We start from the raw sequence: 23,135 nt of genomic DNA on the forward strand, positions 1-23,135 counted from the left end.
TTCATTTGCTCACTCTTTCAGCAAATACTGATCCCCTTCCAGTGCTGGGCTCTGCCCTACATGGAAAAGACAGCTGTGAACAAAACACATCTAATTCCAGCCTTAGGGAGTTTTCAACCTTTGGTTAGGGGGACAGACAATAAAGAAAGAACATATAATATCACGTCAGATAATATAAGTGCTCTGAATAAAATGAAAGCAAGATAAAGGAGATAGAGATTATTTCTTCTTTTTTTTTTTTAAGAGAGAGAGAAAAGAAGGAAGGGAGATAGAAACCTCAATTTGTTGTTCCACTTACATGCATTCATTGATTAATTCTTGTATGTGTTCCGACTGGGGATTGAACCCACAACCTTGGTGTATGGGCATGATGCTCTAACTAGCTGAGCTACCCAGCCAGGGCTGGTGGGTGTAATGTTTCAAGCAGTGTGGTCAGGCAAGCCTTCTCTGAGGAGCAGAGATGTCATGATGTAGAAGAGCAAGCAGTGCAGTCATCTGGGAGCATCTCTCTGTGCAGAAGAGCCTGAAGTGCAAAGGCCCTGTGGTCAAATGTACTTAGAAACTTTTGATTTACAACAAGAGGCCAAGAGGGTGGGACCCAGTGAACAAGCAGGAGAGGGGAAGAGTGGGCCCAGAGAGGAGGCCTGGGACCAGGTCACAAAGGGCCTTGTTGGCCCAGGTCAGGCCTTTTCATTTTGTTCTACGTTGGTAAGAAACCATTGGAAAGTCTTCAGTGCGGTTTTCTGCCTTTTTATTTTTGCTTCTGTGTGTCACCCTAGAAGCAGTGATTAGAAATGGGAAGTAAACTTCTTATGCATATGGGATTCTGTGTATAAGAGTTTTGGGAAAGTGGGGGGAAATGGTTAGAAAGGAAATACATAATATTAAAAGGTCTAGTTCCTATCATCCTGGGAGAGGTTAAGGATTCAGGTTTTCCTCTCTGACCCCCAAAGGATAAATTTAAATGTTTTAGTCTTACAACTGAAGACACCAGGATATAAGTTCAGTTATAGGAACCAGTATAATTGTTCTCCATAGCTTTATTTTTGGTATCTATAATGAAAATACAGTCCTCATTTTATAAAGGTCTTTAGGCTTGGCTATACTTGACCACCTATTGGCCATCATGGACACATCTGGTTTCTCTTAAGAATTTCCCTCTGCTCTTGTGCTTTACCTCCTCGACAGGCTGAGTCTGTCACATTCACCATTGTGCAGCCCCCACGTCACGGCGCTATCGAGCGAACCACCAATGGGCAGCAATTCCAGCACACCTCCACCTTCACCATGGAAGACGTCTACCAGAACCGGGTCAGCTACAGCCACGATGGCAGCAACTCCCTCAAAGACCGGTTCACCTTCACTGTTGCTGATGGGACGAATCCCTTCTTTGTTATTGAAGAAGGCGGGAAAGAGGTGAGGTGAAAACAGTGGAAAGGGAGGCACAGCAAAGCATTCCAGAGGTTGTCCAGGGGCAGAACATGGCATTTTAAGGCCAAGGGTAGCCTTGTTTGAGTTCTTGTTCCATCATTTATGAACTGGCCTTGAGCAGATATTTTCATCTGTAAAATGGGTACAATAACAATCACCAGCTTCAATTAGACTAGGGATCAAAGATGTAATCCACACAAAGTATTTAGCACTGTTGGCAAATCATGAACACTTTCAATAGAAGTTGGTAGTTACTATTAATATTCTGATTATTCCTCCTTTCCCTTTACCCATTCTTTAGTCCTTTAATTTTTCTTTCATCTGGGTTTTTTTTTTCAGTAATTTCATAGTGCTTTAGATTGTCTTTTTCTTTTATATGTCCCCTCAATCAGCCAAAGTTTCTCAATCTAATGGAGAGCTAACAGTGGTTAAGAGCATGGCTTGACCCGTGTGGCTCAGTTGATTGGGCTTCATCCTACAAAGCAAAAGGTCCCTGGTTTGATTTCCAGGTCAGGGCACATGCTTAGGTTGCTGCTTTTGACCCAGTTGGGGAGCATATGAGAAGCAGCCTATCAGTGTTTCTCTTACATCAATGTTTTTTGCCCTCTCTTTCCCCCTTCTTCTCCTTTCTCTAAAAAAATTATAAAATTAAAAATATATAGTGTAGCTTGACCTGGCCAGTATGGCTCAGTTGGTTGGAATGTCATCCCATAAACCTAAAGGTTGCGAGTTCAATTCCCAGTCAGGGCACATGCCTGGGTTGCGGGTTCAGTGCCTGGTTGGGGTGCATATCAGGCAACCAGTCAATGTTTCTCTCTCACATCAATGTTTTTTTTTCTCTCTCCCTCTTTCTTTCTCTTCCTCTCTTTCTCTCTCTCTTCCCCTCTCTCTCTAAGAAAACAAAAAAATATGGCTTTTACATCCAAAAGACACTGATTTAAATTCTAGCTCTGTCACTTTGTAAGTCATTTAACCTTTGTAAGCCTCAACTTCCCTATCTGTAAATGGGGATGATCCCTACCTTTGCGGTGTACAGAAAGCACTTAGCCCAGTGCCATACAGAGGACACACCCATCAGCTGGGGCTGTCATCATGCTCAGTGCTGCCATTTTAGGACCAGCATGTGAAACAGGTAAAGACTTGTCTTTGGAGGTCATGCAGCCATCAAGATTTTACTTCCTAATGAGAATTGTCCCCTTCGAATATCCAGGCGTCTGGAAGAAACATTAAGAGAGCCCTTCCACTACCTTCCCTGCTATTTTTCCTCATTCTGACGTTCCTTAGCCAGGTCTCCTGCAGTCCCATAACCCTGCCCGGGGAATAACTGCAGCTCTAGTGACAGGTAGGCGTGGACACTCCTACATCTCAGGCATCTGTTTCTGACTCTGCAGAAGCAGTTTTAGCCAGCTACATAATCACAGCTACCTTGCTTCCAGAATTACAAAAGGGTCAGCTTCTTTGTCCTGCAACATTCCTCTCATACTTTGATGAAGAAGGGGAAAGTTTCTTTTGTGGAAGAAAGTTCTTTCTGCATCCTTTAGAGACAGAAGCCTGTGAGAAGGTCACCCCTAGGTGGGCAAACTGTGGGTGGGGCGGCTCTCCGGATTTCCCTCCCCTTCCGTGTCTACACAGCAGCACCACCTGGCAGCTCACCACTTTCGCTTTCTTCTCTCTCCCAAACTGTAGCTGCTCCCCAGTTAGTGTGACTTTCAGAAGAGAAAAGATTTCAGAATAAATCAGCAGGAGTGATACCTCTCTGATAAACATAAAAGGTCACAGCAGGTCTCCAGAGGGACCATGTTATTTTAAAAACGTAAATTACTCAGAAGATGGGGTTGCAGCAGATTGAAAAGTCAGCATCTACAGCCTGCCTTCTCCCCCACAGAAACGGTGAAATGCAGGGTCACACTCACCACAGATGTGTGTGTGTGTGTGTGTGTGTGTGTGTGTCTGTCTGTCTGTCTGTCTGTCTGTGTGGGAATGAAACTATGAACCAAAATTTCTCTTCACTATTTCCACAAATGCTTTTACTTTTAATTTCTTCTACCCCTTTACACTATCTGGATAGTTCTCTCTCAAAAAGGAAAAGAGAACATTTCTTCCCATGAAAACCTTTTTTTAAGTCTGGCAGAGTTCCACCCAGAGACTTTGACTTTAACATTTTAATGATGGTTTTGGTCTGCCTCTCAGGAAAATTTTAACAGGAGTTACTGGAAGGAAAATGTTTTGTTTATTGTTTCACCTCAGGGTAATATTGAACTCACTAAAGAATGCATAGGTGTGTAAAAGCCAGCCTCCACAGCAGGTGAAATTCCAACGAGAGCACCACTTGTTTCTTGCCTTTCTTCTCATGTCATTCCCCTTATCAGTCGGTATTCTCCCTCAAGCCTCATGCCAACGGTGTTAAGTGATGGAAACCAGCTCAGTTGCCAGTACTGAAGTGTCAGCTGATTTCAGGGCTTCTGGACCTGACACATTTCAGATGTCCATGAATGACGAGGGATTTTTAATTTTTTTTTATTTCCCCCACAGATTATGACAGCAGCACCTCAGCAGTTCCAAGTGGACATCCTCCCAGTAGATGATGGCACCCCTAGAATTGTTACCAACCTGGGGCTCCAGTGGCTGGAGTATATGGATGGCAAGGTAAGGCCTGTCCATCTGCCACCTTCACACTAACCAGCTGAGGCAATGGCCTTGGTTGTGAAGATAATTTATGAATAGAACTCCAGTTCAAGTCACATTCATTCTTAAGTGAGCTGATATTCCTAAGGCTAGAGACCCTCATGGGTTTGATCAGGACTATGTATAGTTCAACATGTTCTTATAAAATGACTCCCCAAAGATAGTAGTTTAAACAAAATAGCAATAAGTGGGTTGGCCAAAAAGTCTGTTTAGTTTTTTCCATAAAATACAAGACACATTTTTCATTTTTACCTATGATTATATTGATTTGGATACTTTGAATATGTCGGCTATTTCCCATGTGGCATAATGTTGACTGTTCTCAATTAATGTCTCAATTGCTATCCACTTCAATTGGTCTACTCAACCATGGAGCACTGTCCAGCAAAAAATCTAGAGCAAGAAACTTCACAAATCACTTCTGACATGTTTGATAAGTCACAGCATCTTCTCCATACACTGCAATCTTTTTTAGCATTTCAGTTGCCTTTTTACTTTTCTTGAAATAATAAAGCATAATATGCTGAAAATATTATGTATTTTCTTCCATCTTCAATATTAAAATGACTATACAAAAATTTAACAATTCTAATAAGTTTTTTAAATGCATCTGATAATGACAGTTGTCACAATACAATGTAACAAAATTGTTCCGAATGAACTTAAAGACAACTAAGCACTACTAGAGCCATCTTACCGAAAAACACAAGCAAACTTTTTGGCAAGCCCAATGCTTTCTTTCCTTCACATATAGGGTTGAATTCTAGAGTCCTACGTGATGATTCAGAGATGCAGATTCTTTCTGTCTTGTTCTGCCATCATTGGCTTGTTGCTGTTGATCATAGCCAAATCTCTTCAGCTATTTATCAGTGTTCTAGTCCACGAGAAGAGGAAAACAGAAAAGTAGAGAGCAAGGAATATATTTCAAGCAAGTGATACAGAAATTAAACACACTTCTTGCACTCATATCAGTTTGGTGAAATTGGTCACAGGGGCCCATCTGTCACATGGGAGGCTGGGAAATGGGGTCTCTAGCTGGACACTCAGGTGCTCAGCTAAAAGTCTGTTAACTAGAAGCAGAGAAGGATGGATTTGGGGAAACACCTGGAATATGCCATGGATGGGAAGGAAGTATTTGTGTAGGTGTCCTCAGAGGGATACTTTAGAAATTTCTTTCTCCTTCTCCTAAATTCCAATTTGGTCATTATAAAATATGCCGTAATCTCCCCTGGTGACATGTCTAGCAGTAAATCCCTGTCCCTACCCAAACACACGGAGTTCTTCAGTTCAGTTTGGGAACTGGTTCCTTTCTTTTGCCTGTGGTATTCCCCCTAAGATATGGATTTTCTCATGTCCGTGGAGCTGATTAGGCTGTTCAAGCACACCTCAGAGGTCTGTGGGTTCAGCTGTAGACCACCGCAATAATGCGAGTGTCACAGGAAAGAGAGTCATCATCTTCCAGCAGAGACCTGCTGGTGGAAGGTGTTGTCTTTCATTTTTAAAAGACACATCTGTGAAGCACAATAAAAGAAGGTTTACCTGTGTATGTGGCTGTTTTGCTATAACTTTCCATGGACCTAATTGGAATTTTTAAAACATATGAAACAAAATTAGTACAAACCTTTTGCCCTATTTTATTTTTTCCCATGTTCAGAACCTTCCTGGTTTTCTTAGCACTCCACAATCAGTTTTCTACTTCCCACCCCTACCCTTCTGCAGGGACGAACTCTTGTCAAAGTCATACTGACCTCTATTTTGCCAAGTTTAAAGGTCAGTAATATGTCATTACTTTACTACTAGAGCTAGTATCAGTAATACTTAACACTACTGACCACCCCTTTTCTCTTTCAAACCTCTGCTGTCATTCAATATTTGTTCATTGAGTTAAAATACAGACAGTATATTTGGGCAAAATTAGGGCATCATATTTATCTTAATTGCCAGCACTGCAGCTGGCTCCTATAAGGTACGTAGTGCCATCTTTCCTGTATGGTATCATTCTTTAACAGTCCCAACCTTCTTTAAAGGCCAAACTCAAATTCCACCATAGCAAATCCTTCCTTCCGCAGTTCAGATGGAATTAATCTCTCCTGCTTCCAAAAAGTGTATAGCACTCTTTTTGTATTTCCCAATATAGCTCTTGCCTTGCAACTACCTTGCTTATCAGCCTTTCTTTTCCAATAAAGTGTGAACACGTCAAGGTCAGAGTCTGGGTGGTTTTTATCCTCATAGCCTCTTCAGTACTGACAGAGTTTTCCATTCAGTAAATGCACTCAGTAAATCATTGTTGAACTGAATTAAATCTGAGTCACAGGGTCTTGTTCTTGCTTTATTCCCACCTCAGGAATTACATTTAATGTGTTTCTATTCCAGGCAACCAACCTGATCACCAAGAAGGAACTGCTGACCATGGACCCGGACACGGAGGACCTGCAGCTGGTCTACGAGATCACAAGGGGCCCCCAGCATGGCCACATGGAGCACAAGCTGCAGCCCGGCAGAGTGGCTGTGACTTTCACGCAGGGTAGGGACTCCCAGACCCAGGAAATGGGAGGAATCTGTTCTACCACTACTCTCCCTGCCTCTCTGATCCTACAACCACTGCTGGTTTCTCCTCCCCACATTACCTACTTGCAGACAAAGAGGTCTTTAAGTGTTTAACCATCCAACTTTGGGATTTTACTTCTCTGATTTTTTCCTGTAGTTCTGAATTATGGCCCCTGCCAAAAAAAATTATCTTTACCAATCTTCCTCAGCTCCCAAATTACTTTAGTTTTGGGCCAGATTTTCTGGAAGGGATCATATGATACTGCTTGGTTTCCTTTAAAAACAACCACCTTTCTGAAAGGTCTGTGATCCTGTATGGTTTATTTTTGGTTCTTTAAGGGTTATGGATTTTTTTTTAAGTCCGTGTTGATTTTTTCAATCAACATGGGTGGATTCCTCAATAGAAATGTTTTCCTGTTTTTAATCATATCAAACAAACCATGTTGCATTTTAGATTCTCAGAAGCTTTCTGTAGTCTTCTAGCCATCTTCTGAGGAGGGACCTGACTGGAGGCAGTTACTGAGAAACTGCATGTTACAAGTCACATGCTATATTTCCTTTTCCTCGCTGTCCTCAGTCTCGTGGGCTCTCCTAGGCTGTGTTATCTGTGCCTTGTGTGGGCGCTGTTTTAATCCAACCTTAGCTTTTCTTGTCTTCCAAAGAGCCTTATTGAGAAGGGAGTGGTATAGATATTAGCATATATACACAGAGGAAGTGGTCAAAGACTTTTCTCCATTAGATCTCAGACTTGCCTCTAACTTTCTGTAGATATTTATTAAAACATTTTTTTGCCAAAACCCTGGAATTCTCATTTTTCAACAGCATAGGATATTTCCTGTACATAAAGACGGTCTTTTGTCACACAGAGCTATAGGATCTTATTTTTACATCCGGCAGAAACATTTATTTGTTCTTGAGACCACACGTTCTCTCTATGATCCATTAGAAGAATAAAATGGGTGTGTCAGTGGGGTACCTATAAGGCTGTTTTTACAACCCTGGGTTAATTCCCTGTGTCTTTTTTCTCACAGAGGATGTGAACTTGGGGTTGATTCGTTACGTGTTGCATGAGGAGAAGATCCACGAGATGATGGATAGTTTTCAGTTTCTAGTGAAAGACAGTAAACCCAATGTGGTCAGCGACAATGTCTTCCATATCCAGTGGTCCCTCATCAGCTTTAAACATACCAGGTACAACTGTAATCTTTGTTCTTCTTGAGAAGTGAATCAGGCAAACCGAGGAGTTGGGAGGAAGCACCCTGTGGGTCTGCTGTAGTTATCTGATGATGGTGGTGCTGATAACAGTAATGAAAATAATGATTGTTCCACGTATTTCCTGAATACTCTATGTACCAGCCACTGTACTAGGCACTTGACCTACATCACCCTGTTTGATGCTTGCAATGTGAGGTGAACACTATTGCTGCCCCTGCAACAACAAAGCAACAGAGACAGAAAGAGGTGAAGTAACTTTCCCAAAGTCACACAGCTAATCAGCGGGAAAACCAGGATTTAAGCCCAGTGATCTTCACCATTGTGCTTTACTGCCTCTCCTACAGTATTTTTGCTTTTGTCTTCCAGTCTGAGAAGATAATCCAGTAGAAGCAATAGGGAGAAAATGTACCTTCAAGTTCTGCAAATAATCACAGACCCCAAGAACAACATCTTTGCCTTCCATCCACATCCTACCTGTTCTCATGCTCATATTCTCCCCCTAGGTTTTTGGTATTCATGGGATCGTATGTCTTTAGGGACATTTTCATAGCTCAATGCAGACAGCAATTTAAGACGCTTCCATAGTCTGTTGGCGAGTTGAGAGACAACCAGAGAGGCACCAACTGATCAAGGGGGGCAAGCACAGTGCTGGTTTTATAGGTTAATTTGTAACTAGGATTATAATTTTTGTGGGAGGAAGAATTCTTTAAATCTACATTTTAGACTCACTGGAACTTGAGGAGGTGGGGAGAAAGGGAAAACATACAAAGTTGATTTCATGTGCCCCGGATGTAGGCTATTCTATTCTTACTCACACACACTTGGAAAATTACTGGAAAATTAGGATCAACTTTGATGTGTGTAATGTTTTTACCTCTTTTATTAAATGAATTGAATAAAGAGGTAAATACCTCTGTTATTTACTTTTTGTTTTAGCTCCTTCAAAGTTAACTGAATAAAACTGATCGCGTGTGCTGGAAACCCCCTAGTGTCTAATGGACTGAACACTGTAGAGGGCCCCCAAAGCCACCAGTGACTAACCCACAGAGGTGCTGTGCCTGCCACCCTCACTGCAACAAGACACTATTCTGGGTCCAATCCCGTCCTCAGTGATGAAAAGCAAAGCCCATCTGACCCACCACTCACTAGATACTTGTTATGAATAAATAGCACATGCATAGTTTGCCTCCTATTTTTCAAAAGCAATACAAATTCCTAGCAGCAAACTAAGCTCTGTGTCTTGGTCCATCCCGGCTGCTATAATGGAATGCCATAGTGTGTGTGGCGTGTGAACAACAAGCATTTATTTCCCACAGTTCTAGAGGCTGGGAAGTCCAAGATGAGGGGGCCAGCAGATTAGGTGTCTGGTGCCAGCTCACTTTCTGATTCATAGACTGTTGTCTTTTCACTGTTACCTTATATGAGAGAAGGATGAGAGACCCCTCTGGGGTCTCTTTATAAGGGCACTAATCCCATTTATAAAGGGTCTACCCTTATGACCTAATCACGTCCCAAAAGGCCCACCTCCTAATGTAATCACTTTGGGGGTTAGGATTTCAACATTTAGTCCCTAGCACCCTGTCACCTCCCCCACTGTCACAAAGCTCCATTTGTCTAATCAGCTTTGTTACCTAGGCCCACTTCTCATTTCTTACCTCTGGCACTGTCCCGCCTCTGCCACATGCCGTACACACAGCTCAGATCCTGGAGCACTGATCCAGTCAGGCCCAGCTGAGCTAAGTCACTGCTCCCAAGCAGCATTTTCCCTAGGAACCCACTGACCTAGTCTGATCACTCTACCACACTAGGAAGAGTCTTTTTGTAATTTCTCCATGTTCTGAAATACAAAGTTCATAGCTCTTCTGTGCTGCCATCTTCTAAATGACTTTCTACTCTCTCTGGAAACAAGGCAGGTACCATTCTGCATCCACAGCTTCCTTGGTCACTTGGTACTGTGCCTGCCCCAGGTGAACGCGTCTCAGTTTACAACCCAGCTTATAGCAATCAAACTCCCTCTTCTCTGAAATGCCCGACACCATTAACCAACCAGAAGAGACTCTGTGCTCAGGGGCAGGATTTCAGAGACTACCTTTTTATGTGTTTCTAGCTACAATGTCAGTGAGAAGGCGGGGTCTGTCAGTGTCACAGTGCAGAGGACTGGGAACCTCAACCAATACGCCATCGTCCTGTGTCGCACAGAGCAAGGCACCGCCAGCTCCAGCTCCAGGCTCGGCTCCCAACCTGGGCAGCAGGACTACATGGAGTATGCTGGCCAGGTAGGTGGGGAGCAGGGGGAGACGCCTCTGAGTCCTGAACTGCCTGCAAGATCTGTGATGTGGTTGTAAGCTACTGTGGCACCTTCCCACTTCTTTCTATCCCACCTCCCTTGTCACTGGCTTCTTTTCTCAAATAATTGTCCTGTGTTCCTTTCCCATAATACTTTGTTCTCTACAGTCTACCTAATCTCCATTGACACAATACTGTCAAAGCTGAAGTGGTGTCCAGCTTCTCAGTCTTTACATTTTGATTCATGACCTAACCACACCCCCAAAAAGCACAGTCTCCAAAGCATCATGTTCTACATTTGACCTTTGGTGTCCTAACCTTTTTTCTCCACCTTCTTTACTTGAAGGGAGAGAAGAGAGAGTGTGTGGAGACCAGTTGGGAAGCTCTTGGATGGGCTAGGAGAGAGATGATGGGAGCTCAAGCTGCAATTATAGAGTGAAGAAGTACAATTATAAGGAGATAAGTGGATGATTTAACAGATGAGTGTGCTAGCAACTGATAGGATGTAGCAGTGTGCGAGAGTGTGGGGCAGAAGGGAAAAATGGGTGGTGATGCCCTTGCTAGGAAGGGACACCATGCGAAGCGTAGGTTTGGTGAGGCCATGATCTTGACTTTGCTTCGAGCATGTTGAGTATGAGTTGCCTTAGAAACAATCAGCGGACAGCTACATATGCTGGTAGGGAGTACAGAGAGGGGTTCTGGGGTAGAGAAAAAACTCTGTAGTCCCCATACAGCAGTGGTGGTAATTAGTGCTAAGATGTGAGTGAGAGAGAGAAAAAGGAGAGAACGAGAGCCAGAGAGAAAGGAGGGGGCTGAAACGGTAAATGCTTTATGGCAGAAAGCCTGTGTGTGTCATCTTTTATGTGTGGCACGATGCCTGGCTCTTGTTAGGTCTTCATTAAACGTTTTGTTTTTTTTTTTTTCAAAGTAATTTCATGATTCCTGCGGGAACATAAACAACAGAAATCATAAAGAGGAGTGGTCTCTCTCTGAGGCATTTCAGATGGGCTCAGCAAAGCCCTCCCATGCCAAATTTAAATGAGGAATTAGAAAAGAAGAGATAGGCTAAAGAGTCTTTTGACAAAATGATAAAAAGAGGCATGCACTCCTGTTTTTCAAAGAAAGAGAAAAGGGAGTGTGTTCTAGATCCTAAACAGAGATCTGTGGAGTGTTTTGTTTAGTTGGGAGTGTTTTGAAATGTGGAGCTTAGTACAAATTTGATTAGCTGATTAGATTGTAATTTCTGTTGATGAAAATTACGTGTTTTCTAGAGGTTTATGACTATTTTTACACGTTTCACTTGTCTTGTTTACACAAAGTGCATTCCAGGCCCATTTCCTGCCCTTTCAATTTTGAAAAAATCTGTAGCCCTGTTTCCATTTGGAGGTTTTATCTTCCTCTTATTTTTAGACAAAGTAAAACTACAATAAATCCTTGTAAGTTCACAGTTATATGCACATAAAATCATTTCACCCTCTTTTGTACCAGGCTAATATATTCACATTGTAGATCTGGCCCATCCTATTGGCAAAGGATCTAGTCAAATGTAAAGTTAAAATTTTGTCTGGCTTATTCACAGTATAACTTTTTCTGAATTCAAACTTTGTGACAGGTGCAGTTTGATGAGCGAGAGGACACCAAATCCTGCACCATTGTCATCAACGATGATGATGTGTTTGAGAATGTTGAAAGTTTCACCGTGGAGCTCAGCATGCCAGCATATGCCCTACTAGGGGAGTTCACCCAGGCGAAGGTCATTATCAATGACACTGAGGATGAACCCACATTAGAGTTTGATAAGAAGACCTACCGGGTCAACGAGAGTGCTGGTTTTCTATTTGCACCTATTGAAAGAAAAGGTCTGTTGGCGCCAAAGGTGACAAGGAGCTATAGAATAGCTTTGGTTTATCGAGTCCCTTTTATGTAGCAAGTGCTCATGTACCATATTAACATGTATGTCTAAGTACTTTAAATGTGTTAACTCATTTAAGTCCACAGCACAACTCTAATAAAGATCCTACTTAGTGAGTACTACCAGAAGGCTTCTTTTGTTAGTGGAGGCTGTTAGCACCCCCATTATTCTTTAATGGGGCTAGAAGATTTTATATTTGGTCTTGCAAATATTCATGTACTTGGGATTCTTAATCAATCACCCAATCCATAAAATATTTAGAGCCCTGGTCAAGAATGGAAATTACAATTTGCAAGAACTGACTTCCCATCTTAGTTCTTAAAAGACAGTAAATGTGTTTAAAGATTTCCTTGCATAAATGTCACGTATAGAGCTCAGATGAGAAATACACACTGTGTGTATGTACTAAAGGTCAATTCTTGAGGAGCTGAAAATCAAATCAAAGACCTTATGGATTTATGATTATGCAATATTGAGACTTTAAAACTCAGGAAACTAAACCTTCATTCAGAGCCACACAATGCTTATAAGTGATGATGTCAGGTTTTTCATTGAAGCTGCTGACTGGGTATTAGTGTGACAAACACGATAGACACTGCAGGCCCTTGCTGGCACCCCTTGGGAAATGGGCAAGGCCCCATCGACTGCTCAGGACTGGCAAATTGGGCCCAGAACAGCTGTCATCCAGGGCAGTGGCAGCACCAATAAGTAAAGTCATGTAACAGAGAGGTGGGTTTTGTTTTGCCTTTCTTTTTAAAAAACAAGCTTGTTTTTCCCTAGTCATTAAAGTACAGAAGTTTATTCAGAAAAGCAGTAAACTGTGCTCATAGCACTACCTTGGGGACACAATTACTTTGCTTCTTAAAGTACCAAATATATCTCTTATCTTTCCACCCGCTGTGGTCTTAGATGGTGGGCAATGAGTCTTGTGAATTTAACAGAGCACAAAATTCACAGAATAGGAAATTCATTTTAAGTTGTTTGGTGAAGTAGCTGGGATATATTACAACCTCAAGTAGCTTATACGGTAAGCTCAAAAGAGACTGCAATGCAGGAAGGTTTCATGTCAGAGTGTGAACACAAGTAGTGAGGGAATATGTCAGAGGGAACCAAGGGCACTAATTTATCAGAGATTTTAAAACTTGAAAAGTGCTCATTCAGATGCTTTGGTTTCCTTGCCATTTTGTCTTTCAGGGGACTCCAGCAGCAGTGTCTCTGTGATTTGCTACACCATCCCTAAGTCAGCTATGGGAAGCAGCCTCTATGCTCTAGAATCGGGTTCTGACTTTAAATCAAGAGGGAAGTCTGCTGACAGTCGTGTGATATTCAGGCCTGGGATCACCATGTCCACCTGTGACATCATGCTCATTGATGACAGCGAGTATGAAGAGGAAGAAGAGTTTGAGATTGCCCTGGCAGGTGCTTCTGACAATGCCCGCGTTGGAAGGGTGTCATCGGCCAAGGTGCTCATCAGTGGTCCCAACGATGCCTCCACTGTGTCCCTGGGCAACACGGCTTTCACTGTTAGTGAGGATGCAGGTAATGAAGAGCATCCCAAGGGTTCCATCACCCATCTCTTGATCCCTTTCTTGAATGATTTCCTTTTAGGTTTGAGAATGTCCTTAAGACATTGAGAATGCCATTCCTTACTGACACCATGGTTGGTCGAGTCATTATACGATGCTAGGCATTGCAACCAAGAATGGAAGGATGTAAAGAATAGGGAGTTTCATTCACAATTCTTGCTCTGGTTACTGATGGCAGGGAGGGATCTGGCTTTTGGCTTCATTAGCTGACTTCTGTGGTCCAGAGGGAAAGCATGGTGCTAAGCATTTTGACTTGTATAGGAGGGGAATGTGATCTATTGAGAATGGAGGTATATTATTAAGTACACTGCTAGCTGCTAAAACAAATTCTAAATTGTTAGTGTCTTCACAAATGGAACTGTCTCATTCCTATAATAGCCCAAAGCAGCCAGGGAGCAGATTTCTTCCACCCAGATTTCTTTCCTGTCCTGGATCCACCAGAGTCCTTCTCATGCTGCTGGCAGACATCCCACTAGAAGGGGCAGCAGCTGTGAGGAGTATCTACTGATCGGATGGACCCACTTGACAAGACCTTTCACCTCTTTGAAGGTGATATTTTGAAGGGTGGTGGGAACTGATATTTTTGAGCACTTACCGAATGCCAGGTACCACACGATGTGCATTTCATGCATTCTCATTTAATCTTCCATAGAGAAGGTAACATTATAGAGGAGAGAAAGTGGAGACCCAGAGTGGTTAAATAAATCATCAAAGATCAAGTTGTTAATCAGCTAGAGCTGGGGTCAGAAGCTGGACCTTTTTACTGTGTGTTGTTTCCTTCCCCATGCACCAAATGCCCAGCCATGGCTACAGGTCACCCCACAGCATTCTGACTGGAAAAATGTGATTGATGGGTTTTCATATAGCTTTCCTCCGACCTTGATTGTGAAAACAGCTAAAAATATACATGTATATCATTAAGACCCTATGAGTATGATTTCACAGTGGACCAGAAGATGAGCTTCATTCCTGAGATAAGCAATAAGCACATATGGTTTAAGTAATGATGTGTGCACCACTCAGATAAAATGGGGAAATCAAACCAGTTAGGAACATTTAATTAGGAACATTCAGCTTCAGGCCCCATAGATTCCCCTAGCTGGTTCTTTCTTAATTGACTATTTTCTAACTCGTCCCTGAGGCACTAGTCTCAGAGTTTCTTCTCCCTGAATAGGCTTGTGATTTTTTCAATGGATCTTCCTCCCTTAAGTTCATTGTTCTTAGGTGAACTGTCTCCTTTGTGAAGCCACAAAACCACTTTCCCCCCAGGGCTATCATTCCAGCAGCCTCCAGGAGGCCCTCCTCCAGGTCTGCTCTTCATCCTAGTGTCGGTAGATGGGTATTGATGCCTCTCAGCCATCCTGGGAGTAGCTACCGTCAGAGCATCCCTGAGGTTGGATTGGACAAGCCAGCAGGATTGAACTGCTGCTGCTGCTGTGAAGGAAGTGTTGGTGTGAGAGCCCCACTGATGTCCTGGCTCAGGGTTGACCATGGAAATCTCTATGATCTTACTTCAGGCACAGTGAAGATTCCAGTTATCCGCCATGGGACTGACCTTTCTACCTTCACGTCTGTCTGGTGTGCTACGCGCCCCTCGGATCCAGCTTCTGCCACTCCAGGGGTTGACTACATTCCCAGCTCCAGGAAGGTTGAATTCAGGCCAGGTGTCACTGAGCAGGTGAGCATACAGGGGTGGAAGGGAGGGTGAGTCTGGTAATGCTGTGTCTAGTCTGCTGTCCAAACTCTCTGGAAGATGCTAAACTTCCCTCGCAGTAGAGCTCTCTTCCCTTTCTTCAAAAACACAAACATACAATCAAGAGAACAAATCTAGAGAGATTGCCTACAAACTCTCCCAGTGACATTTTCAGCATCTGATATCCAGCACCAGAGATTTAGGTTAGAAACCACACTTGTTTGATGTAAATATCTAGAAACAAAACAGCCAAGCACATATAACAAAAAGAGTATAATTTTATGAATTAAAAAAAATTAAGACCACCAAAGAAAGGCAAGTTCTTGCCTTAGCCCTAATTTCCCCCAAACAAATGGGTGTTATATGTTCAGCATTTCAGTAAGATTTGCTTGAATTTTTATTTTCTTTAAATTAAAAAAATTTTAATTGAGATGTAATTGATGTATAACATTATATAATTTGGGGGTATACAACATAATGATTCAATATTTGTATATATTGCAAAGTGACCACCATACTAAGCCTAGTTAACATTCTGACTTCTCTTCTAGGATTGCACCTTAACCATCTTGGATGACACTCAGTATCCGGTAATTGAAGGGCTGGAGACATTTGTGGTTTTCCTCAGCTCAGCACAAGGGGCCGAACTGACCAAACCCTTCCAGGCTATCATTGCAATTAATGACACGTTTCAGGATGGTAAGAGATTGGGGACGCCAGCTGATGGCTCAGAATGTAGCTCTGTTTTTTTCTTAACTTCCATGTGTATGGCATTGGAACTCATTCACATCTCATTCAAGAGATGTGTGTGAGTGTGTGTGTACATGTGTATATGTCTGTGTGTCCACCAGCACATGTGTGCACATACTTTTACACAGAAATATGGGAAAGAAATAATTGTTCATGTTTCTGGCACTCTGCTACATATACAAAAAATACATAAGCCTTGGCTGGGCTATCTCCTCCAAGTTCAAATTAGAATATATCATGACAAATGACCTAACAGTGCAGTACACCCGATACTGTTGGAGCAGATGGAACTGAACAGTGATGTTGTGTGGCGGAATCACAGAAGATCTCACAAAGGAGTTGGTATTTAAGCTGCATCTTCAGGTGTGATAGCAGTTCACCTAATGGATAATAAAATAAAGCTTTGTCAAATAAAGAGATTCAGTGTATATAAGGTATACAATTTTGAAAGACACATATTTAGAAAGCAGTAAGATGCTTACTTTTGCTTTGAGCCTGGTCAGAGGTGAATAGAAGGAAATGAAATGGAAAGACAGGTTGGAGTCAAGTTCTGAAGAGGTCTCATGTTCTAGCCTAAGGAATTCACAAGCAGAGGGGAGCAACAGGTACTTATAAGCAGAAGAGTGGTGTGATTTTGTTTTAGAGAACTAATGCCAGCCATCCTATAAATGGTGTACAGGTATGAGGAGACACTATGTATATGAACAAAATGTCAATCGCCACCGAAGACCTAACCTACGTAATGTGAGGATGAACAGTAAAGGAAAGTTGCTTCTTAGGAAGAACTGATGAAATTCAGAATTGTCAGATTCTGGAGTTGGGTGGAGAAGATAAAGGCAAACCTTCTACCTCAAGCTGAGGGACCTAATCAGCATCCCCAGTAGTTGACCATAGAATGCACAATTAAACTCTTACAGTGAATGAAAAGTCACCAAAAAAAGGAACAGGCAGCCCAGCAGAATGATCTTCAATATTTTCATTTATTTTAAATAATTTATTTATATAGTAAAAGCTCAAATGACAAAAAAGGTATACTATGAAAACTATGAAAGTTAAGTCTTCCTTTTATTCCTATTTCTCAATTTGCAGATAGGAGTAGGGTTAATACATTGTTAAAAGGGAAAAAAAGTGTCTTTGACAACACAAAACCCAAACAGAACCACTGTAGCTTTTAAAAACTTTTTATTGAATTTATTGGGGTGACATTGGTTAATAAAATTGTATAGATTTTGGTCATACAATTCTTCAACACATCATCTGTGTGTTGTGTTGTGTGTTCACCACCCAACATCAAGCCTCCTTCCATTGCCACGTGTCCTCCCTTCACCTCTTCTACCTCCCCATTTCCCTCTTGTAATCCTTGTGCTGTTATTTTGTCTATGAGTTTCTTTGTTTTTGCTTAATCCCTTCACTTTTTGCACCCAGCCCCGCCCAACCCCTCCTCCTCAAACAACTGTTGGTCTGTTCTCTATATCTATATGTCTGCTTCTGTTTGGTTTGTTTGTTTATTTTGTTCATTATGTTCCACATATGAGTGAGATCATAAGGTATTTGTCTTTCACTGACTGGCTTATTTCACTTAGCATAATACTCTCCGGGTCCCTCCATGCTGTCACAAAATGCAAGATTTCCTTCCTTTTTCTGGCTGAGTAATATTCCATTGTGTAAATGTACTAACACTTTTTTAACCACTCATCTACTAATAGCACTTGGATTGCTTCTAAATCTTGACTATTGTAAATAAGGCTGCAATGAACAAATAGTGCATATAGACTTTTGAATCAGTGTTTTGGGTTCCTTTGGGTATATTCCCAGAAGTGGAATCACTGCATCATAAAGCAGTTCCACTTTTAATTTTGGGGGAAACTCCATTCTGTTTTCCACATGGCTGCACCAACCTGCATTCCCAACCAATGGTGCATTAAAGTGCATTTTCTTTTCTTCACCTCCTCACACCACTTGTTGTTTATTGATTTATTAATGATAGTCCTTTGACTATCATTAGTGTGGTGATATCTCACTGTGGTTTTAATTTGCATTTTGTGATGACCGGTGACGTTAAGCATCTTTATGTACATCTATTGGCTATCCATATGTGTTCTTTGGAGAAGTGTTTATTCAAGTCATTACCCACTTTTTTAAATTGGATTATTTGTTTTTTCGGTGTTGGATTTTATAAGTTCTTTATAAATGTTGGTTATTAACCCCTTATCAGATGTATCATTGGCTAATGTGTCCTCCCATTCAGTGGGAATAGTGAACATACCTCAACTAACAAAGGCCATATATGACAAACCCACGGCCAACATCATATTCAATGGGCAAAAACTAAAAGCATCTCTTTTAAAATCTGAAACAAGACAGGGATGTCTGCTCTCACCACTCTTTATCAACATAGTACTGGAAATCCTAGTCACAGCAATCAGAAAAGAAGAAAGGAAAAACTAAAACTATCATTACTTGAAGTTGACGTGATATTGTATATAGAGAACTCTAAGGATTCCACCGAAAAGTGCTGAACTAATCAATGAATTCAGTAAAGTAATGAGCTAACAGAAAGAAAATTTAAGAAAACAATCTCATTGACAATTGCATAAAAAAAAAACCCACCTGGGAGTAAATTTAGCCAAGGATGTAAAAGACTTATATCAGAAAATTATAGGACACTGAAGAAAGTCATTGAAGGAGATACAAATAAGTAGAAGCATACATCGTGTTCATTGACAGGAAAACTTAACATTATTAAAATGTCCATAGTACCCAAAGCAATCTATAGATTCAATGCAATTCCTATTAAGATAACAATAGTGTATTTCACCGAACTAAAACAAATATTCCAAAAATTTATAGGCAATCACAAAGGACCCTGAATAACCACAGCAATCTTGAGAAGGAAGAACAAAGTTGGAGAAATCATGCTACCTGATATCAACTATACTATAAGCACATAGTAATGAAAACAGCATGGTACTGGCATAAAAACAGACATATAGATGAATGGACCAGAATAGAGACCCCAAACATAAACCTACATCTTTATGGTCAATTAATATTCAACAAAGGAGGCAAGAACATACAATGGGGCAAAGATAATCTATTCAATAAATGGTGCTGGGAAAATTGGACAAATACATGAAAAAAATGAAATTAGACCACCTTCTTATACCTCACACAAGAATAAAGTCAAAATGGATTAAAGAATTAAATATAAGACTCAATGCCATAAATATCCTAAAAGAAAACATAGGCAGTAAAGTCTTGGACATTTCTTGTGGCAATATGTTTTCTGATATGTCTCCTTGGGCAAGGGTAACAAAAAAAAAATAAACCAATGGGATTACATCAAATTAAAAAGTTTTTGCACAGAAAGGAAACAATCAGCAAAATGAAAAGAGAACCACTCTAGCTTTTAACTCTCATCCGACTTGATGCCTGTCAGGCCAGCAAGAAAAATCAATCCCAAGCATTAGATATGTCAGGCCAGCAAGAAAAATCAATCCCAAGCATTAGATAACCTGCCATGAACAGAAAAGCTTTCTACCTTGTGTTGCTTTTTACTCGGCAACAAGCTTTCTTCTTGTCTTTCTGTGCTAGGTCATGTCACTGCCACTCGCTTTTCTAATAGCACAGACCATTTTACTGGACAGCAGAGCCCTAAATGGTAATTGTCCAGCACCTTATGCTAAAGGTGTTAATTTTCCTTTAAATAGTACTCTCTTAAGAGGTTTCTTCTGGGTTTTTCATAGTAATAAATTATAACTGTTAGGCTTAACTCAGATCATGGGTTTGTTTTATTTTGCTAACTCCAACAGTTCTGAGCAGTAGGTAAGTGGGGCAAACAGGGCTTTCTACATATCACCTGGCAGAACGTTTGGGTGCTTACCCTTTCTGTTCCCTCCTTTCAGGTGTGGCAGGGCATATCCAGGACACAGCCAGGAAGTGGGTGTCTGCAGCTGAAGGGTCAGCTTCCTGCAGCCCCAAGGACTATTTAATGTATGAGTGTAGGGACTGCCTCTTTGTGTTATTCATTAAGAAATTAATAACCGGCCATCAAAAAAATGTTGGTCTCGGAAGGAGACATACCTGAATGTAGAGCATTACTGCAGGCGTTGTAGGAAGTAAGGAGGAACAAATGACCTTCACATTGAGAAGCCTGGAATAGGGGGCCATATAAACCACACTATAATAATTCCTACCAAAATTTGAGTGCCTGCTGTGTGCCAGACACTGCATTGAGGATCATGCACACATAATCTTGTTAAATTCAATACCCCTGATAATTCTATGAGTTAGATATTATTTCCAGTTTATTATGCATTGAAAAAACCCATGGCTCAGAAAATCTAAGTAGATTGCCCTGTATATCATACAGCTTATAAGTAACATGGCTGGGATGGATATTCAAGCCTGTTTACTCCCAAGCCTTTTTTTTTTATCACAATTTGGCTCTGGTCCCTCCCTAAAGTCAAATGGGGCCTTGGGAGTTATAAGAGAACAGGTGGCAGAAGTCACAGACCAGAGGCCCGCTGGACATTTTAGCACATGGGTATGTTTTGTTTGGCCCAAATAGTTTTGACCTAGATGCAGTTTCCTTTTCCTATTTTAATTGGTTGCTATTTTAAAATTTAGGAGATAGGACATTAAAATCCAGACAAGAGATCTTGCTTTGTTTGAAAATGGGAAAATCTGCCAACAAAAGACAGGAGCTGGAAGTCAACTTCCTCCACACAGGGCCTGCTCTGCCCTCCTCACTGACTCTTCCCCGTTGTCTTCCCAGCCCCGGACCGATGTGCATGGCCACGTACCAGCAGGCTTGCACTCTTGTCCTTACTGTAGCCTTAGAAGGGAGTGAGCATTTTTGAGTACTCAAGTCTCTATCAAAACTTTTCTTACACATGGCCCATTTCTTTACTTGTATTACCTGTCTGCATTTGCGATGGTGCCCATACGCTGAAGCTGGGCAGAAGCAGGTACGAAATTGATTTATTCTATTTTATTGGAACCACAGTCCCAGTGGAAACAGTTCCCTTGTCCTGAGAGCTGCAGCCATGTCTTGAAATTGGCTAACCACCTATGATTTGCCAGCCTAGAGCGGCCCTTTCTGGAGCCCTCCCTCCAGGTGGTAGCTGAGGGCTGAAGAGGGCCATGGCCCCCTCCCTGTGTCTCCCTCTAACGGTGCCTCCATCTTTCCCTCTGTCCCCCTCCCCAGTGCCCAGCATGCAGTTTGCCAAGGATTTGCTCCTCGTGAAGGAGAAGGAGGGTGTTCTGCACGTGCCTATCATTCGGAGTGGAGACCTGAGCTATGAGTCGTCCGTGAGGTGCTATACTCAGAGCCATTCGGCTCAGGTCATGGAGGACTTTGAGGAGAGAAGAAATGCAGACTCTTCACGGATTACGTTTCTGAAAGGGGAAAAAGTAAGTGGATTCCTGGTTGCTGAAAGATGAGGTTCTCTTCTTCTTTGATGCCTTCATGTGTCCAGAATGAAGTTATTTAGACGAAGTATGAACATCTTAGGAAGTTTCTTATTAATTTATAGTATTTTTAGTAATATATATTCTATGTACCTGTCTTCTTGGTCTTCCACTTAAAACCAAATACATACATCAGTTTGAGTTGGGAAATTTAGATGATGTGTAATATTTTTGGAATTTAACAGAATTGAATGAGGCTCCTACTCATTTGAAACAACACTAGAGAGGAAGACATCTACCAGTGTTACCTAAAGGAGGGACAGGCAGGTCTCTAATACCCGGGCTCCTGTCCCGGGGCAACACGCATCCTTACATGACCAGATAGGCTGACACTGAGCAGATTCAAGTCGGTAGAATATCCTCTTGGTGATGGACTTGAACAGTGATGCACAGTGCATGGGAACTCCTGAAAAACTCATCACTAAGTGTGGTTGCATCAGACTCAAAGCCTGCGACTCAGTGTGTGTCAAAAATATATATTGAATGAGAATCACATTTTTCCATTTATGGATCTCAGTTGCAGAGAGCTGAGTCAGTTGTACCCCTTGGTTCAAAGCATAAGTCTTCATTGGTTAGTTCAAGGCCCTTTTTAAAATTTTTGTTTATTCATTTTATTTCACCCCTCTTCTCCAGCCACATGCCCTTCCTTACCTCAGAGCTCTTCAGTCTGTTGTGCTTAATGTGTATCTTTTAATTTATATTTGTTCTTAAAAAAAGCTTGTTGTTTTATGTGCTTAATTTTTAGTTTGAAATAGTTTTATTTCATAAAACTGCCATTGGGCTATATCTTTTCAAACTTTTACTGTGTTTACTCAACAATATGTTTCCTCATTCATGTCATTTATGTGTACATTGCATCTGCTGCTCCAGACTGTTGCTTACTGTTCTGTGATGTGCATCTACTGTGTTCAGCACCCACGCTCAGCAGCAGACAGCAAGGAACCACAGCAATAGCCTCCAGTCACCTCCCAACATGCTGCCACCTCTCATAATGCTGCCGTGCACAGCCTCATACATGTCCGCTCACTGACGTGAGTGGGAATGCCTTTGGATACATACCCAGCAGCCAAATTGCTGTACCAAATTGCTGGGCATGCATGGGCTTAATTTGGAAAAACAAATAGTGTCAGAATACTCTCCAGAATGTCACTAGCAATACGTACATTCTAGTATTGCTATAGCCCAACATCCTCTTCAACACTTAGCCTTACTCGTCTTTTGACTTTTTGCTAATTGAATGTGTCAAAGTTATGTCTTGTTTTAAATTTTGTTTTTCTAATGAATGATATTTTGTACACTCATTAACTTATTGAGCTCCTTTTTACTGAAATTTATTATTTTATTCTTTGTTCTTTATATAGTGCTGTCTTCTTTTACCAATCTGCTGTGCTTTCTTGTATATTGTAAATATTAATTTCTTACCAGTTAGACATTTTAGACTTTATAAATATATGTGCCCCTTCTCTCACTTATCTATTACCTTTCACCATGGTGTTCTTAGTTGAACAGAAGTCTTTGATTTTGATATAATCCTATGCATCAGATTTGGGGGTTATTA

At 41.4% G+C, this 23,135-nt stretch overlaps 1 protein-coding gene across 5 annotated transcripts in view; it reads left to right on the forward strand.

Annotated features, from left to right (window-relative positions):
* The window catches only part of FRAS1 (Fraser extracellular matrix complex subunit 1), a 428,720-nt gene that overhangs the window by 362,525 nt on the left and 43,060 nt on the right, over nucleotides 1-23,135 (forward strand). For 4 of the 5 annotated variants that reach the window (XM_045857864.1, XM_045857867.1, XM_045857865.1 and 1 more), the window contains 10 exons: nucleotides 1,189-1,416; nucleotides 3,964-4,077; nucleotides 6,490-6,640; nucleotides 7,695-7,854; nucleotides 9,986-10,154; nucleotides 11,777-12,023; nucleotides 13,271-13,615; nucleotides 15,180-15,340; nucleotides 15,907-16,054; nucleotides 21,315-21,520. In XM_045857864.1, coding sequence (XP_045713820.1) covers nucleotides 1,189-1,416; nucleotides 3,964-4,077; nucleotides 6,490-6,640; nucleotides 7,695-7,854; nucleotides 9,986-10,154; nucleotides 11,777-12,023; nucleotides 13,271-13,615; nucleotides 15,180-15,340; nucleotides 15,907-16,054; nucleotides 21,315-21,520 — 1,929 coding nt within the window. Of the gene's footprint in view, nucleotides 1-1,188; nucleotides 1,417-3,963; nucleotides 4,078-6,489; nucleotides 6,641-7,694; nucleotides 7,855-8,244; nucleotides 8,301-9,985; nucleotides 10,155-11,776; nucleotides 12,024-13,270; nucleotides 13,616-15,179; nucleotides 15,341-15,906; nucleotides 16,055-21,314; nucleotides 21,521-23,135 lie in introns of those variants that run through there. The other variant, XM_045857868.1, reaches the window with a different exon arrangement.

Source organism: Phyllostomus hastatus, unplaced genomic scaffold (assembly GCF_019186645.2).
Source record: "Phyllostomus hastatus isolate PE091 unplaced genomic scaffold, TTU_PhHast_1.1 phas_scaffold_1674, whole genome shotgun sequence".
Classification (NCBI taxonomy): domain Eukaryota; kingdom Metazoa; phylum Chordata; class Mammalia; order Chiroptera; family Phyllostomidae; genus Phyllostomus; species Phyllostomus hastatus.